The following is a 15505-nucleotide window of genomic DNA, read 5'->3' as shown; positions in this document are numbered from 1 at the left end:
TGTATCCAGTTGAGGTGTGGTTATAGTGCAGGTGCCTGTGCTCCGTGGTGCTGTATCCAGTTGAGGTGTGGTGGTAGTGCAGGTGCCTGTGCTCTGTGGTGCTGTATCCAGTTGAGGTGTGGTGGTAGTGCAGGTGCCCGTGCTCCGTGGTGCTGTATCCAGTTGAGGTGTGGTGGTAGTGCAGGTGCCTGTGCTCTGTGGTGCTGTATCCAGTTGAGGTGTGGTGGTAGTGCAAGTGCCCGTGCTCTGTGGTGCTGTATCCAGTTGAGGTGTGGTGGTAGTGCAGGTGCCCGTGTCCGTGGTGCTGTATCCAGTTGAGGTGTGGTTATAGTGCAGATGCCTGTGCTCCGTGGTGCTGTATCCAGTTGAGGGTTGGTGGTAGTGCAGGTGCCCGTGTCAGTGGTGCTGTATCCAGTTGAGGTGTGGTTATAGTGCAGGTGCCTGTGCTCCGTTGTGCTGTATCCAGTTGAGGTGTGGTGGTAGTGCAGGTGCCCGTGCTCCGTGGTGCTGTATCCAGTTGAGGTGTGGTGGTAGTGCAGATGCCTGTGCTCTGTGGTGCTCTATCCAGTTGAGGTGTGGTGGTAGTGCAGGTGCCCGTGCTCCGTGGTGCTGTATCCAGTTGAGGTGTGGTGGTAGTGCAGGTGCAGGTGCCCATGCTCAGTGGTGCTGTATCCAGTTGAGGTGTGGTGGTAGTGCAGGTGCCCGTGTCCGTGGTGCTGTATCCAGTTGAGGTGTGGTGGTAGTGCAGGTGCCCATGCTTCATGGGGCTGTATCCAGTTGAGGTGTGGTGGTAGTGCAGGTGCAGGTGCCTGTGCTCTGTGGTGCTGTATCCAGTTGAGGTGTGGTGGTAGTGCAGATGCCTGTGCTCCGTGGTGCTGTATCCAGTTGAGGTGTGGAGGTAGTGCAGGTGCAGGTGCTCTGTGGTGCTGTATCCAGTTGAGGTGTGGTGGTAGTGCAGGTGCCCATGCTTCATGGGGCTGTATCCAGTTGAGGTGTGGTGATAGTGCAGGTGCAGGTGCCCGTGCTCCGTGGTGCTATATCCAGTTGAGGTGTGGTGATAGTGCAGGTGCCCGTGCACCATGGGGCTGAACCCAGTTGAGGTGTGGTAGTAGTGGCTCCGTAGCTTCAGCTCCTGTGATATTCTTCTTCTGCAACAACAAACAAATAAACACACAAGCAGCGCTCCGACTTGTCAGCGTGTCAGCCTAAGGGGCTTTACTCACGTAGCTGCGTCCCCTTTGTACTGCCAAACTTCTCCCTGTGAGCAGCACAGCGCCATGCTCCATCCAATCGGCACGCACAACACAGCTGATCGCAATAGACTTGTTCAGCAGTCTTACAGCTATGCCCTTCCATCAAGACGGCCAACTTCCAGTTCCGTCTGCCATCGAGTCGGCCCATCCTTGTGAAGGTGTAACACCAACCTTACTTAGCGCCCTTCCTGGTCGGGAGGTAGATTTGCAGCTAAGATTAATTCAGTCCCGTTCACAGGGGTATTTTGTCTTTTTTAGAAATCTAAGCAAATTCTATTGTCTAATTAAACCACATCGTCAGCAATGTTTTAACATGTAAAGAAAAAAAATTAAACAAAGCAATGTTTTATAAAAGCTATTTTGACAAAGCAGGCTTTTTTTTGTTTCATTATCTTGAGAATCTTGAAAAAAAAAACTCATTCCAGAATCTAACACATTGACTTATTGTGTATTGTGTGTGTGTGTGTGTGTGTGTGCACTATTTGTTTAATTTAGTTTCTGTGGTTTTAATTGTTTTGATCTTTCTCACCTTGGCAGTCTTCACAGTGGCACACTTTTTTTTTCTGCAGTATCATTTTACTTCATTTGTATGCTTTCCATGCTCTGTTGCCTAATTCCAGTTGAACAAAATGCTTCGCCAACTTCAACATTTTGTGGTTCCATTGCGTTGAAAAAGGTCCTGGTTTCTGAAGTTGTGAAGATCCTTGCAGCTGTGGCTGGATTCCCATCCCCTCTGGTAAAGATATCACCTCGCCAGGACTCCAAGGTGTGAAGTGATTTCTTAGTCTCTTCAGAATTCAGCTGTTTCTTCACTCTTTTCCAACAGATGGATGGCTTGATTTGATCTCCGCCCCCCATTTCTAAAGGGGCTGCTTTTAATTGATGTCTGTGGATTTCTGCTTTGCTCGGTTACCTTAGTAGCTGTAGTAAATACTGTATATGATACTGGAACTCAACTTGAACTCAGTTTGGGACGAGTTATGATTATGAAAACACTCAACCTTGGATTGGGCTCCATTTCAACTGACACATGATGAGTGGGGAAGGGATTTTTTTTTTAATATACAGTATAAATACTCAGCTAGAGCACCAAACATTCAGGTGAATTCCAGTTCAGTCCGATGACTTGGTAGACATTAAAATAGCATTCATATCACAGACCACTGGACTTTATTTGAGAGTGCATACGCTGTGTATCCTCCCTCCTGCAATGTAGCACAGCCCCGGAGGCTGGCCCTGCCTTGCTCTGCGTTCTGATTGATCAAGCTTTGCAGAGTAGTGAAGGCTCAGGCTCACTCCAGCACTGAGAGTTTTCAAACATTCTGACTGACTAGTGCTGTTGTTTGTTGCTGCTGCGGCTGCTGTTTGTTTTAGGCACTGAGGCTGTAGTGTACTGGCATGTCATTTGCGGTAGTGGCAGTCAGGCTCATGCTGCTAGAGATTTATTAAATAGTGTTCATTGCCTGGCTTTCAAAATGCAAGGAAGAACGAATAAAACTCCTAAGAAAGAACTGGTGATTGAGTCTCCTCAGCAGTACAAAAACACAGCTAGTTGTGAGGGTGAAGTGGAGACTGTAGTACAGGTGCTGGTGAGTAAACATGTATTGTTTTCCTAGAGAGCATACACACTGGCAACCAAAAGAATGGGAGTGTATTGGTTATTTATAGATTGAGCTGTAAGGGTACTGTAGTTGCCAAAGTGATGGCAAATAGCCCCGTGAAAATTTATTTTCTGCTGTTCTAAGCACTGTTTGGTATTGTTATTCTATATTGTTATTGATGCCTTCGCAATTTGTAGACGATGCTTGTCTAGAAGATTTTTGTCTTCATATAGTCTCCTTTATGTAAAATATACTTTCTATTGATTCTTAATGTAATTGTGTTCGAAAGTTTTCTTTTCTTCTCAGTTAGTTGATTTTGGTTCACATACTCCTGTCAGCATATAAATTGGTATGGGTGTAGCAAAATTGCTTAGAAAACAGGTGGCTATATTTCTTTAAAAAAAACAAGAAAAGAAAAAGGGTTTTAAAAGCTGGCGTATCCTTGAATTGGCTTTGTTTTTTTCTTTTTGTATCTCAATAAGCCTAGAATATACTGTAGCATACAGTAAGTATGTGTAACTTACAGTAGTTACTCATTTTTCTTTAACTTGATTGCAGTCTATTTTCTTAATTCCGGAAAACTAGTTGCAAATTAGGAGCCTGTTTATTAGTGTTGCAGTCAAGACCTGCTAAATTATTTTTGGCCAAAACGGTCTGTTTTATGATATCAGTGAAGCTGGAAATGTGTTCACAGTAGCTACAGTAAACTGTACATTAGTGTATCTCTAAAGATTGACCCTATTCAATTAATGGAAATGATTTAAAATGTTTCCAGCATACCAGTTATGGTTTTCTAAAGTATTTATTTGCAGAAATTATTTATGAGCTAGTTGCAGCTGGAATAAACTTGCTTGTTTTTTATTTATCTTGTAACTTTCAGCGTCCTGGACTATAACTACTGTACTGTAGGTAAATGCTTTGTAAAGCTGACATGCGCTTCAAAACTGTCTATCTAAATTGTAAAGAACTTGATCGCTCTGCCCAAAACTTGAAAACCTTATACTGTATAGTTAAAGGACAGCAGTATTTAAACTTGCCTCTATTACGATGTTATAATTTTTTACTGGAGAGGGAACTACTTTTGACGACTTCTTTTGAAACCCATTTTTATGTACTGAGACTGAAGAGAAATATAAAAAGTTATCTTGCTCTGCAAAAGCAGAACTGGTGTTGAAGTCATTAAGCTTGGCTGTTTTCCTTTACTGACATCACACAATAGTGCAATGGAATCATACCACAGTGTAGAGTAGTTGTTATTTTAGGTGCAACACTAATTCTGATTTTCTGTGATCTGGCTCTAAATCCTTAACACAGTTTTGTGAAGAATGCATTTAAAGACTCATCTCTGTACACATGCTGTGTTTTATCTTATCTTCTGTGCCTTGTCCTCGGCATTCTGATATGGTATATTTAAATATTTATGTAGACTTTTATGAGGGAGGGCTACAAAAGAGGAGATTATAGTCATAAGTGTGTGTAGGCTGTGCTGCAAAAGGAATTTCAGACTGCTACAATAGCAGAAAAAAGAGTGGCCATTGTTACAGTAATACCATTTTAAATGGGTTTCTTGGTGTTGTTTTTTGGGTTTTTTTCAATTTCATGCTTATACCAGAGATTTGTGAGTCAAAATGTATCATGGGCAAATGGGCTAAGTATGTGAAGTTAAAATGCTGTTTTTTTTCCGCAGAGTATGGCTTGGAGCCTTAACCTTAAACTATTATTTGGGCAATCAGCCTGCATATTGCTTGCATAAGCTCTTTGGCTTTTGCGCCAGTGACAGCCATCTTGAAGGGGTTAAAGACAGTGGTGGACAGCTAAAGGAAGTAAGGCGGGACATTAGAAGATGACAGTTTGTAATTAAAAAAAATAAATAAATAAATGAATAAAAATTGACTCTTTATTATGTCCATTGTAGAATATGTTTGTCGTCAGTTACCACAGACAATGGTCCCACAATAACTTCAGTAGATCTTCAACTGAAACTTGGTTCAAAGTCAGATAAAAACAAATGTTCACAGCCTATTGAAAAGCAGTTGGATCACAAGTTTCTAAATTGATGAAAATTTCTGTTAATAAAACAAAAAACAGTTTTATTGGGGTAACTATCTCTATGTATGCTTTATTAATTGTTTTATCAATATCAGTACATTTATTTTATCATACGTTGTCAAAGTATCCATTCGATAGCAACTGCTTGATGTGCAGCTTTGTGGTTTACCATCTCAGCTCTCTATTTTTCCCCGTCAAGGATTCAGAATCCTTTTTTTGATATATTGTATTTATATGTTTTACCATAAGATCATGTGACCCAAAACTGGAGGAGGAAGCTGAAACCTGATGTGATTAAAAATAAATAAGTATGTAATATGATGACCCAAAAGGGTTGGGGCGTTGCTGTTGTTGAAAAGGTTTGGGTTAGGCTCTAGGAATATGAAAGGTATGGGCCATTATGTTTGATCCTTTTGTTACTTGGGTTGGTTTTGTATACTTAGTTCACTGGCAAACCATATTCATTGAACTGGGGTTTGAAGAGTAAAAAGTCTTTATGTTCCTTTTTTTCCCAGAAGTTAGACTCAGATTCTGTACTTTGTAACAGCTTAAAAGTTTTTTTTGAGGTTGTGGCAAAGTGGTTTGCAGTGCGCAGGTGTAGTGGTGATGTGATTACGCAACAGAAGACAGACAACAAAGTTCACGGTCCAAACAATACATTTTTATTTATAATCCCGGTCTGGTGACCGTAAAGAATAATCCCAGGCAATGCACAGCAATGTGTATTGCACCGTTTCAAACGAAAGGTTTACAGTCCCAAATAATAAACACAGTGCGAAAGAATAAACACAGTAGAACACACACAAAGATACACACGATCACAAGTCCAGAGTGAGTGCTAAGTGCTCGTGGTGAATTTATTCGTGTACAGTTGTGAAGTGTTGTCCAGGTTTAGTGCTGGCCTGTAGCGACAGCTCTGGATTGTGTTACCCGTCTAATAATAACAAACAGTACAATTTAGACTCGACAAACAAAACACTCACGGTTAAATCACAGTTCTCCTTTCTCGGTTTCAGCTTAGCCATAACAAAAGGAACAGATCACCTAGCCACGTCCCCTTTTGTACCGTCAGTCACGCCCCCTTGGTTAGTGAATGCAACCGTTTCTCCTCAAATCCGCGGTTGCCACATCGCTTCCCTTCTGGGGCGATGACTTGGTTTACCGTTGCTCCGCCCCCTTTCTAGATGTCCGACTTCCACCTAACCCTTGGAATGAATTGTCCGACCATCCAGTCCGGGGCACTCTGTTCCCTTTACACAGCAACCTCACAGGTCGGGAGGGAGATTTATAACCAAGATTCATTCTTTCTCTGTCACAGAGGTGTAAAAACTTTGAATGTTGGCAGCAAGTACAATTCATCCTGCCACAACTCCATACGCTTGATGGAAATATTTCACCTCTAGTGTTAGATAATACTGTAGGACCCCACGGGGTTTCATGTGGACAGCATAACATTTTGTTGGCGAACTGTAAGTCTTAAGTGGGGCACTATTAGAGTACATGTAACACCTGTTTCTACTATAGCGAAAGATGTTTTGTGACTATTGTTAAAGAAACCAACAACAGTGTAATTTCATGGATATCAAAGTGTATTTACTTAATCACTGGTGCCTATTGTACTAATGAAATTTAATAAATCTACATATGCTTAACAAAACTAAAGGTTACTAGCATTCCTTTACGCATGTCCTATTAATTCAATTAGATGGTATTCCAGAGGAAGTTGAAGGTGTCTGACAGGGCCCTGTTTATTTAATTGAGAGTACAGTGCACCCAAGAGACTAGATTTAATGAACTGAGGCAAACAGACTTCATTAAAGTTTAAATCGTTCAATTTTTCTCTTTCACAGTGAATCCTCTACTAGTGAAATCAAAGTGTCTTTCTCAGCATGGATGCTTTTTATAAGCATTCTGGTTAGGCATCAGCTGCATATAGTAGGCCTATGCCGTGTTACTGCAAACAAACATGACCAACACACTGCCTCTTTTGAGACTGTCTGGTCTAAGGGTTACTTTAATTACTGCCCTGATAACAGGATACGACAGGGTTTCGTGGGCCACGTAAATCAAAGTGGTTTACAGCATACTGTGTCAATATGTGCTGACCAGAAAATGCAGCTAATTGAAATTTTTGCCTTTTTGTCTGTGTCACAATAGTTGTGGTTGTTGGTTTACATCAGTGTAGGCTAGTTTGATTTATAGACATGATTTATCATTGTGCTAAGGGTGAAAGTGCACCTACTGTATTAAACGTTCGGATCTACAGTACATTTAAAGATGAAAGGGATTAGAATTAGAAACTTTTGCTTTGCTAGAATATAGAAATATATTCTTGTTTTTATTTAAATACATGTATGGATTTGTTAATTGTATATGAACCTCACAATGAAGCTCTGTCAATACATCACAAATCTGACTTCAGAATCTGCTACAATATTTAACCCTGGGTTTAGACAGACAATTATGCTGAATTTTGTGGTGATGAAGCAGACTGAACAGTCCACCTACTGTAGTGGCTTGGTTGAGGCCCCATTTTGCATGTACAGAATGCTTTAAGTGGTGGTATTGCTGTGCTTTGTCTGTATGCTGCTTCACTCTGTTTGAGATGGTGTGAGTTACAGCTAAGGGCTGCTGGCGCCAGGAGGACACCCTGCCTCAGCAAGTGATGTTGCTCACCCCAGCCAGCTTCTTTCTCTGTAATAAATGACTTATAAACCACAAATAAACAGAGAAAGCAATGATTTTGTATCCTTGTGACAGAAATACAATGATTCTTGGTAGTAAATCTCCCTCCCGACCTGTGAGGGCGCTAAACAGCGAGAACAGAGTACCTTGGACGGGCTGGCCCGACAGTTCTTTCCCAGGGTTCAAGGGAAGTCGGGGGCTAGAAAGGGGGCGGAACTCCGGTGCATTAACTCGACCCGGAAGGGAAACGATGTGGCAGTTGCGGTTTGGAGGGGCGGCTGCACTCGTTTACCAAGGGGTCATGTGTGACTGCATGAAAGGGGACAGAGAGACGCAATCTGTTCCTTTGCTTTGGTTTATGAGATTGGACCCGGGAGAGAACGTGATAGAAAGTATCTGTTTGTCTATAATTGTTCTTCTTTGTTATTATTAGACCGCTAACACGTTCCGGGCCCGCACAAAACCTGGAACAGCACTGCACTACTGTCACTTATAAACCTGTATCACCCACCACGAGCACTACTGCACGCACCCAGGACTGGTGACCGTGTTAGTATATTGTGGGACGGATATTTGTGTTTATTGTTTGGGACTGCAACCCTGTTATTATTTACTCCGTGCACACATTGTTGTGTATTGCCAGGGATTATTATTTGGTCACCAGACCTGGATTATAAAATAAACAATTTCCAACTGGATTACCAACCTTTCTGTCTGTTAATTACGCACTGCATCACTCCTGCACCTGTACAAAATCAACCACTTTGCCAAATCCTCCTGAATGAAACAACTTGTTTTTTAAACCGATTTCCCTGATCAACACATTTTAATCTCATGGGTGCCATAGTGATTTATAATCAATCCACAATTACTGTTTCAGATATTATTATTATTGTTGTTGTTGTTTATTTCTTAGCAGATACCCTTATCCAGGGCGACCATACAATTGTTACAAAATATCACAGTACAAAGTATCACATTACAAAGTATCACATTACAGAATATCACATTACAGATAAGAGCAGTCATAAGGTACAGTAAATCAGTAGAAAATAAGAGCAAAATAAAGAATATGTTAATTATATTTAAGAGCGAGTTCGACTAAAACATTTAAGTTCTAGTAAAAATATTTGCTTATACGTGTAAAGTCCATTTCATAGATCCCACTGCATGTAAGGCTCCAGGAATGCATTAAGAGAACCTGGAAGGCCTTGCTGGAATATCAAAGTTTAATGTCCTCAATGGGATCACATTTGTCTGGTATTTTTATTTTTCTGAATTCAGTTGCACACTATGTCCAGCACAGGCTATTGTTCACTGCAGTGTTTTTATTCAACAACTTCAGCACATGATTTTTCACTCTCCAGTACATTTTAAAGGTCATTAAACCAAAGAAATGAGGAAACTGAGCATTTACACTAACTTTGCTAAGCAAATTTAAATGCATGTTTGCATAAAAGCACAATTTGTCAGGCTAAATCAAGGGTTCACAGGAAGATGACACCGTGAACTAATTAAACCCTGTGAAACTGACAAGTATATAATTAACTTGGTGATGTAAACATTCTGTCCCCCATCAAAGCAGCAAAAGTAACTACAGTAAGGCCAGGATACCAGTGTATTGATGTAGTCTGTACTGTGTATCATATCCTACTGTACATCACTGTATAAGGCGCTTATAGAATAATATAAATCCTACTGTGTGGAGTATTTAAATGTATAATCTAAATGGGTGCTGTTTCTACATTTTTACTTCTAACAAGTTCAGAACAAATTTGAAACGGAAATCAAATGTTATAGAATGTAGTTAATTCAACTTGTGGGATGTACGTGCATGTGTGTGTGAGTGTTTTTAACTATATACAGTACTATGCTTCATTTTGTTGATTTTTAGAAGCTAATTTGTATTCATTCTGTGCATTTCAGGCAAAACCGAAAGTAATTGAGCCAATAGACTACGAGAATGTCCTTGTTCAGAGGAAGACCCAAATCCTCAGTGATTCCTTGCGGGACATGCTTCAGTTTCCCCTTGAAGATTTCTATGTGAGTATAAAAGTCTCAGAACAGCCCTTCAAGGCATGTCCAGTTCATAGCAGACACCATGCTCTTCATTTTCTGTAAATGGGAACACTTCCAGCAAAACGTCATATTAAAGCACGTAAGTCATTTGATTTGAAATGGTTTGATTTTAGATATAGCTGCCTTTTTAAAGGATGACTGCCAGAGTCCTCTAATTTGCCATCTCACGTGTTAAATTAGACAAACCATTGTTAAAATCCTTGGCAGAAGCCTTTTCCTGTGACAGATTGTAGAAAATGATGCTGCTGTTTCCATCACTCCATAAGGAGGAAGGGTATAATTTTACATGGCTTGTTAGCTTATTTTTCCTCTACAGACCTGACTCGAGACTAAAGGTTATCTGGAAGGCCATTAAACAAGAAGCGGGGATTCCTTCATTTCTTTTCCACTAACAGCAGCACACGACTTGAGACACTTACTGTTCTTGCATTAGTCTTTAGTGTCTAGCAATTCCAACAGGAAGAGAACAACGATTTTAATATACAGTATGGCAAACCTGCAGAAACATTTGGCTTCCTCCACATACAGATGTTCCACTGCGATCATAAACAATGGCTCATTTTAGTACTTCTCTCAGACCATTCGCATTTCCATGTGCTGTAGGATTAGGATGAAGACAGTATATGAAGTATGAAAACAACTAAAAGCCTGAACATTTTTAATAGTAAATGTTGATAAAAATAAGATCAGGGAAGTATTTTATTATGCAAGAGCCCAGGGAAGGGTAGCTGCTCAATTTCAGACCTACAGAACTCAATTGTGCACTGTTGCAGCATTTAGCAGAGTGAGAGCCATGATGGTCATTGCTCACTGGAGTTAAATATAGCAAGACTTAACAAAAACAATTCATAAAGCGCAGGAAAAATAACCCACGCTAAGATCTTGGGATGTGTGGTGAGACGCAATTTCACAGAGGTCAGTGTTGGTTCCTGGCTGTGTCATACATTAAAAAAAAATGTGTCTAATCCAAAGAAAATATACATACTGTTACGTTTCACATATTGTAATACATCCTTTTCAGAAGCCAGCTACTGTCATTTGAGTTCTTCAAAGGAGAGAATTTGGCCATAATGAGGTTCTTTTTAATATGGTTGCTTGTTGTGGGTGTGTAGGTTTAGCCTTAGACAGAGAGGTCGTCCTGAAGCTTTATTACTATAAACACATTTGTTGGTAATAACTCGCTACACTTGTACTGCCTTCAGGCTTTACTTCCTATGGGTGTTAAATGCTCCTTTTTGAAAGCTACTATTAAGCAAGTAGTCATTTCTTAAAACTGATAAGAATTGTATTTTCTCTTATAGCAGTTCTGGCTGTTTGATTGTGGAGTACTAGGAACCAAGAGGTCCTGGTTATTGCTCTTATTTAACCACTGGAGGTCACAGTTTAAACAAGTTAATTAGGAAAATAATGATGTTAAATTAGTTCGAACTCAAACTATTAGGGTGGCCAGCCTACTATACTGCTGTAAAGTAGTTCTAAAAACACATTCGTCAGCTCTGATTTTTTTCAATTTAGTATTAATTAATGGACAAGTCAGTTAAGTTTCTGTTCTCTGAGTAGTCTATGGAATACTGAAGACACATCTGATGGTTGGCTTTAACAATAATCTGGTTATTACACACACCTTAAATTATTTCCAAATTGTTTAAGTGTTGTTCATGGCTGTTAGCTCACCTGAAAAGACAATGTATTAAAACTGGTGGTTAGATTGAAGTCAAATGGAACTGTAACTTTTCTACATATGGGGAATTTCTTTGTCTGTTTTATGTTTCTCAGATGTGTGGCTTCTGTGTAAAGGAGGAAATGCCGTCATCAAATCACACTTCCGATATATTCTTATTTTAAACGTCCAATACCCAGATGAATCCTTGATCTGAACCTCATATGTATTTCAATGCTGTGTTGGCCTATTTAAGTAATTTAAAAAAAATCTAGAGCCTGTTTTATATGATATCAAATATATTCAGTCCTGTATTTAATTAACTACAAAAATACTTCTTAGCACTTGAAACACTTGAAGAGCAGCTGAGGCAAATGCAGTACTTGCTTAATTAAGAATGTGATCATTAACACTTACTGAAGTGTAACAAAAGCCATTGCTGAGTTGCTAAGATTTAGATATCACCACATTTTGAAAGTGTCACAGTTGTTGTTTTAAGGCCTTTTTATAAACTTAAAATGTCTGTTGTCTGTGGGGTGTCTAAGAAAACATTTCAAGTCTGAGGCAGGGAAGGCTTGTAGTACAGTCATGCAGAATCTCCAGTCCAAGATATGATGCCCCACTGACTCAGAGTGTAGAGTAGTTGCCCTCAGTGCCCACCTCTGCCTGTGTTACAGTATTGGGCAGTGCCCTCCTTCCTGGGATGGGTACTGAGGCAGACTTTGAAAGTGCACTTAATTCTTCCAGAAATAGATTTTTACTTTACATAATCATAAGTTAAGCAAATGAATGAAAGCAGTGTCATTTTCTTTTCTTTTATGAATAACCAACTGTTAGAAATGCTTTTATATTAAGATTTGACTATGAAGTGAGCCTGTGTGTGTAAATACTGTGGACTACAGTTCCTTTTAAGTAGGATATTGATTACTGTTCCATACAGTGCTCCTTTGCGGGGCATTTCCTTCTGGCAACATCCTGGCTTTTCTTATTCACGCATGTTTGCTTCTGTTGGTTGCATTAGAGCGATTGCGATCTCAAACCAGGGACATTCTGAACAGGATGAGGAAGGCAAGACCCTGTGATCACAAATAGAAACTTTGATGATTTTATCATGGGTTCCTTTGAGGCCTTTTGCTCCCAGCTGAACAGAATATGTGCTGGAGAAGCTTTTCTGTTGTAGCTTCATGAGGCTGCTGAAGGACACAGTATTGATTCTGTTGACTTTATCATTGCTGCTGTTCTTAATAATATCCACTGTATCGTATGGGACCAGTGCATTGGTCACCACTGTGCTTATTGTCAGCCATCCGACCATTATCTTCAGTGTCTCCAGAAAAGGTAGTATGAATAAGATTTTCAGGGGGCCATGTACTGCAATTTTGAATGAGAAATCAATAATGATAATGGATTTTAATTTGCAGTTGTCATGTTTTTTCATCATTGTGACTGAGGTCCCTGTATTGGGTTCGGTTGCTGTGGATCATTACTGCAGTACATTGCCTTTTTATTTTAAGCATAGTTTCTGGAACAATAGCCTTAAGTCAAGAGAATAAGGAATGAAACTCTAAAATTTGACACTGGTGCTTGTATTATAAACTATATATATATATATATATATATATATTATATATATATATATATATATATATATATATATATATATATATATATATATATATATATATATATATATATATACACTAATGCCCAGAAATCATTAAAAGTAATCCTCCCACTTGTGTTTTTAGGCCTGCATCAGCAGTAACACAAGTCTGTAATGGCAAGGATGTGCTATTTACAGTCTGTTTGAATTAAGAAACTGGTATTCCGTTTAATCCACTTGAACAGAGTATTCAGTACAGCCAGATTACTTATTTTTTGAGCAGTCAGTCTTGGTTATGAGTAGCAAATTCTAAACCAATGAAAAAAAGCTAATGACTAAAATAGCCCAACACGATAAAACATTACTTTATGCAGAAATTATGACCCGCTGCTCTGACAATATATATCAAAAAGACTATTCTCTGTACTGTACAGTAGTTTTGTATTTTGGCTGTGATTTCTATCACCGCTCTGTTAGAAATGTTATTCTTTTATATACAGTTGTAGGCATACAGAAATCCTCTGCACATCTATCTGTTACAGTACTTCAGGTTTCTCAGTTTGTCTGAAGCAGGCAGGAAAGCTAATTTGGAAACTAATGTTTCCATAAAGCATTGGCAGATTTGGCACATTTTCAATTGGGAGTTCTTAACAACATTTTTGTCACACTTTTCATTCTCACCTGCTTTGCCTTGGCTGCTTTGGGGTGATCACAGTCCTGCAATGGGATGGAAGGTTACCTCACTACAGTAAAAGCACACACCTGCAGATGCTACGTCCGCAGTGGGCTGCAGAAGAGGTTCAGACCTCCCAGAATCGCTGGTTGTGATGTACAGAGCGGATGAATGGAAAAATCTCAAGCTAGTTTATGTTGGAACTAGAATACAAATAAATAAATAAATTAAATAATCAACCTACTGCTGCTGCACAAAGCGATCATTCAGGTCATTGGTGTTTCTTGTGCTAGTTTACCATTCAAAGTACAACAAGTGAAGAAAGAGCTGCTTGAGTTTATGATAATTACTGCTTTTCTCAGACTCTGTGGAGAACAGCAATCCACAAGCATCCAAGCAGCTGTTTCTTTAGTTGTTTTACTTGGAATGGTAAATTAGCTCGATCAACACCTAATCTAAATAATCTATCTATCTAAATGGTATCTAAATAATGAAAGAAAAAGACATTTTTAGATTGCTGTCCTGTTTTTAAGTGGGTTCCCGTACAAGAGAGTTGAAGATAACAATTATTATGTAAAACTTGAAAAGGATGAAAAAAAAAGAAAAATCTGAGAACATTCTTGTATGTGCTGTAAGGGGAAATGCTTGTTCCTGAGAGATGTGCCCTACATTCCCTGCTGGCATGCTTATGCAGTGTGAAATTACAGCAGAAAAGAAGCTATGTTGTTAAATCACAACCCTCGCTAAATCAACCCTGCCAGACAGAGTGGTATTTAATGTCTGTCAACATTTACGCCAGAGAATTCTTTTTTTAACTCCTTTACAGCAGTTAAAACACCCAGCAGTCCATCTAGCCAGGTTCTAGGAGCACTTTCAGAGGATCGCTGCCATTCAAGCATTACATACATTCTGAGCTACGTGAGGGTGGCGTGTGGCCAAGGCGGGTGTGTTTGGGCCTCGGAGTCAAACAATGAGGAGAAGCAGCTCTGTTTTCTCAATGACCTTTCAAAGTCTGAGCATTTAACTCTATTTTGAAGACTGCTATGCGTAGAGTACTCCCTAGAGTAAAGGTGGGGTTCCAAAAACTGTTGTACGATAGCATGTAACCTGTCACAAAGATAACATTTAAGTGCAGTAGTTCAGAGTGGTTTACTGAAATGCACCACAAACACCCTGGGGATTTTCAGATGAGGTTAATTATGAGGCTTGTCACTATACTGTGTCATTGTTTTGACATAGCTGAATTCTATTAAAAAGGTTGGTGTGGGTAGTTTGGCTTTAGTTGAAATCTCTCTTTTCTCTTACGTTTTTCAAGTAGGTACTGTAAATGCATGAGTGGCACACCAGTTAAAAAAAAAAAGGGGTTAGATATTTTTGTTTTAGCTGTGCAGTGTGATTATTTTGGTCGTATCTTTACGAGAAAATCACAGCGCACTTGGTCTCATGCGAATGACTGTGATGGGAAAAGGTTGTCACCTTCGCTGTATCCATGATTCAGTTTTTATACCCTCTGCTGTAAATGGCAACTACGCTATCTGGAATTATCTAGTTTCTGGAATTACAGCCTTCATTGTATTAGGTTCTAGGTTATGAAAAAAAAAAAAAAAAAAAAAAAATCAAGTAAGGAATGAAGTTCTATAAAATGTTACTCTCTGGTGCTTGTATTTTAAACTATTATATTGTTTTTCTTTTTTAAAGCCCAGAAGTCATAAAAGGTAATAACACTTTCTGAAGTAATCCTCCCATGTGTTTTTAGGATGGCAGTAACACAAGTTTGTAATGGCAAGGATGTGTTATTTACAGCCACATTTTCTTCTTTTCTGAACTCTAGTGAAGTTCCACAATTATGGGTATGTCAAAGTTGATTGCTGTAAGAGGAATAATTGGTCTCTGCTGTGGCTA

The 15505-nt window shown here is 39.4% G+C and overlaps 1 protein-coding gene across 20 annotated transcripts in view; it reads left to right on the top strand.

Moving 5' to 3' along the window:
- Window positions 1-15505, top strand: part of LOC117406574 (dedicator of cytokinesis protein 9-like) — a 115042-nt gene that overhangs the window by 36717 nt on the left and 62820 nt on the right. For 14 of the 20 annotated variants that reach the window (XM_034010693.3, XM_059029041.1, XM_034010688.3 and 11 more), the window contains exon 2: window positions 9515-9631. In XM_034010693.3, the coding sequence (XP_033866584.3) occupies window positions 9515-9631 (117 nt within the window). Of the gene's footprint in view, window positions 1-2595; window positions 2843-9514; window positions 9632-15505 lie in introns of those variants that run through there. The other 6 variants (XM_034010691.3, XM_059029042.1, XM_059029044.1 and 3 more) reach the window with 3 other exon arrangements.

The sequence above is a fragment of the Acipenser ruthenus genome, chromosome 8 (genome assembly GCF_902713425.1).
Source record: "Acipenser ruthenus chromosome 8, fAciRut3.2 maternal haplotype, whole genome shotgun sequence".
Lineage (NCBI taxonomy): Eukaryota > Metazoa > Chordata > Actinopteri > Acipenseriformes > Acipenseridae > Acipenser > Acipenser ruthenus.
This window is presented reverse-complemented; position numbering and strand designations above follow the sequence as displayed.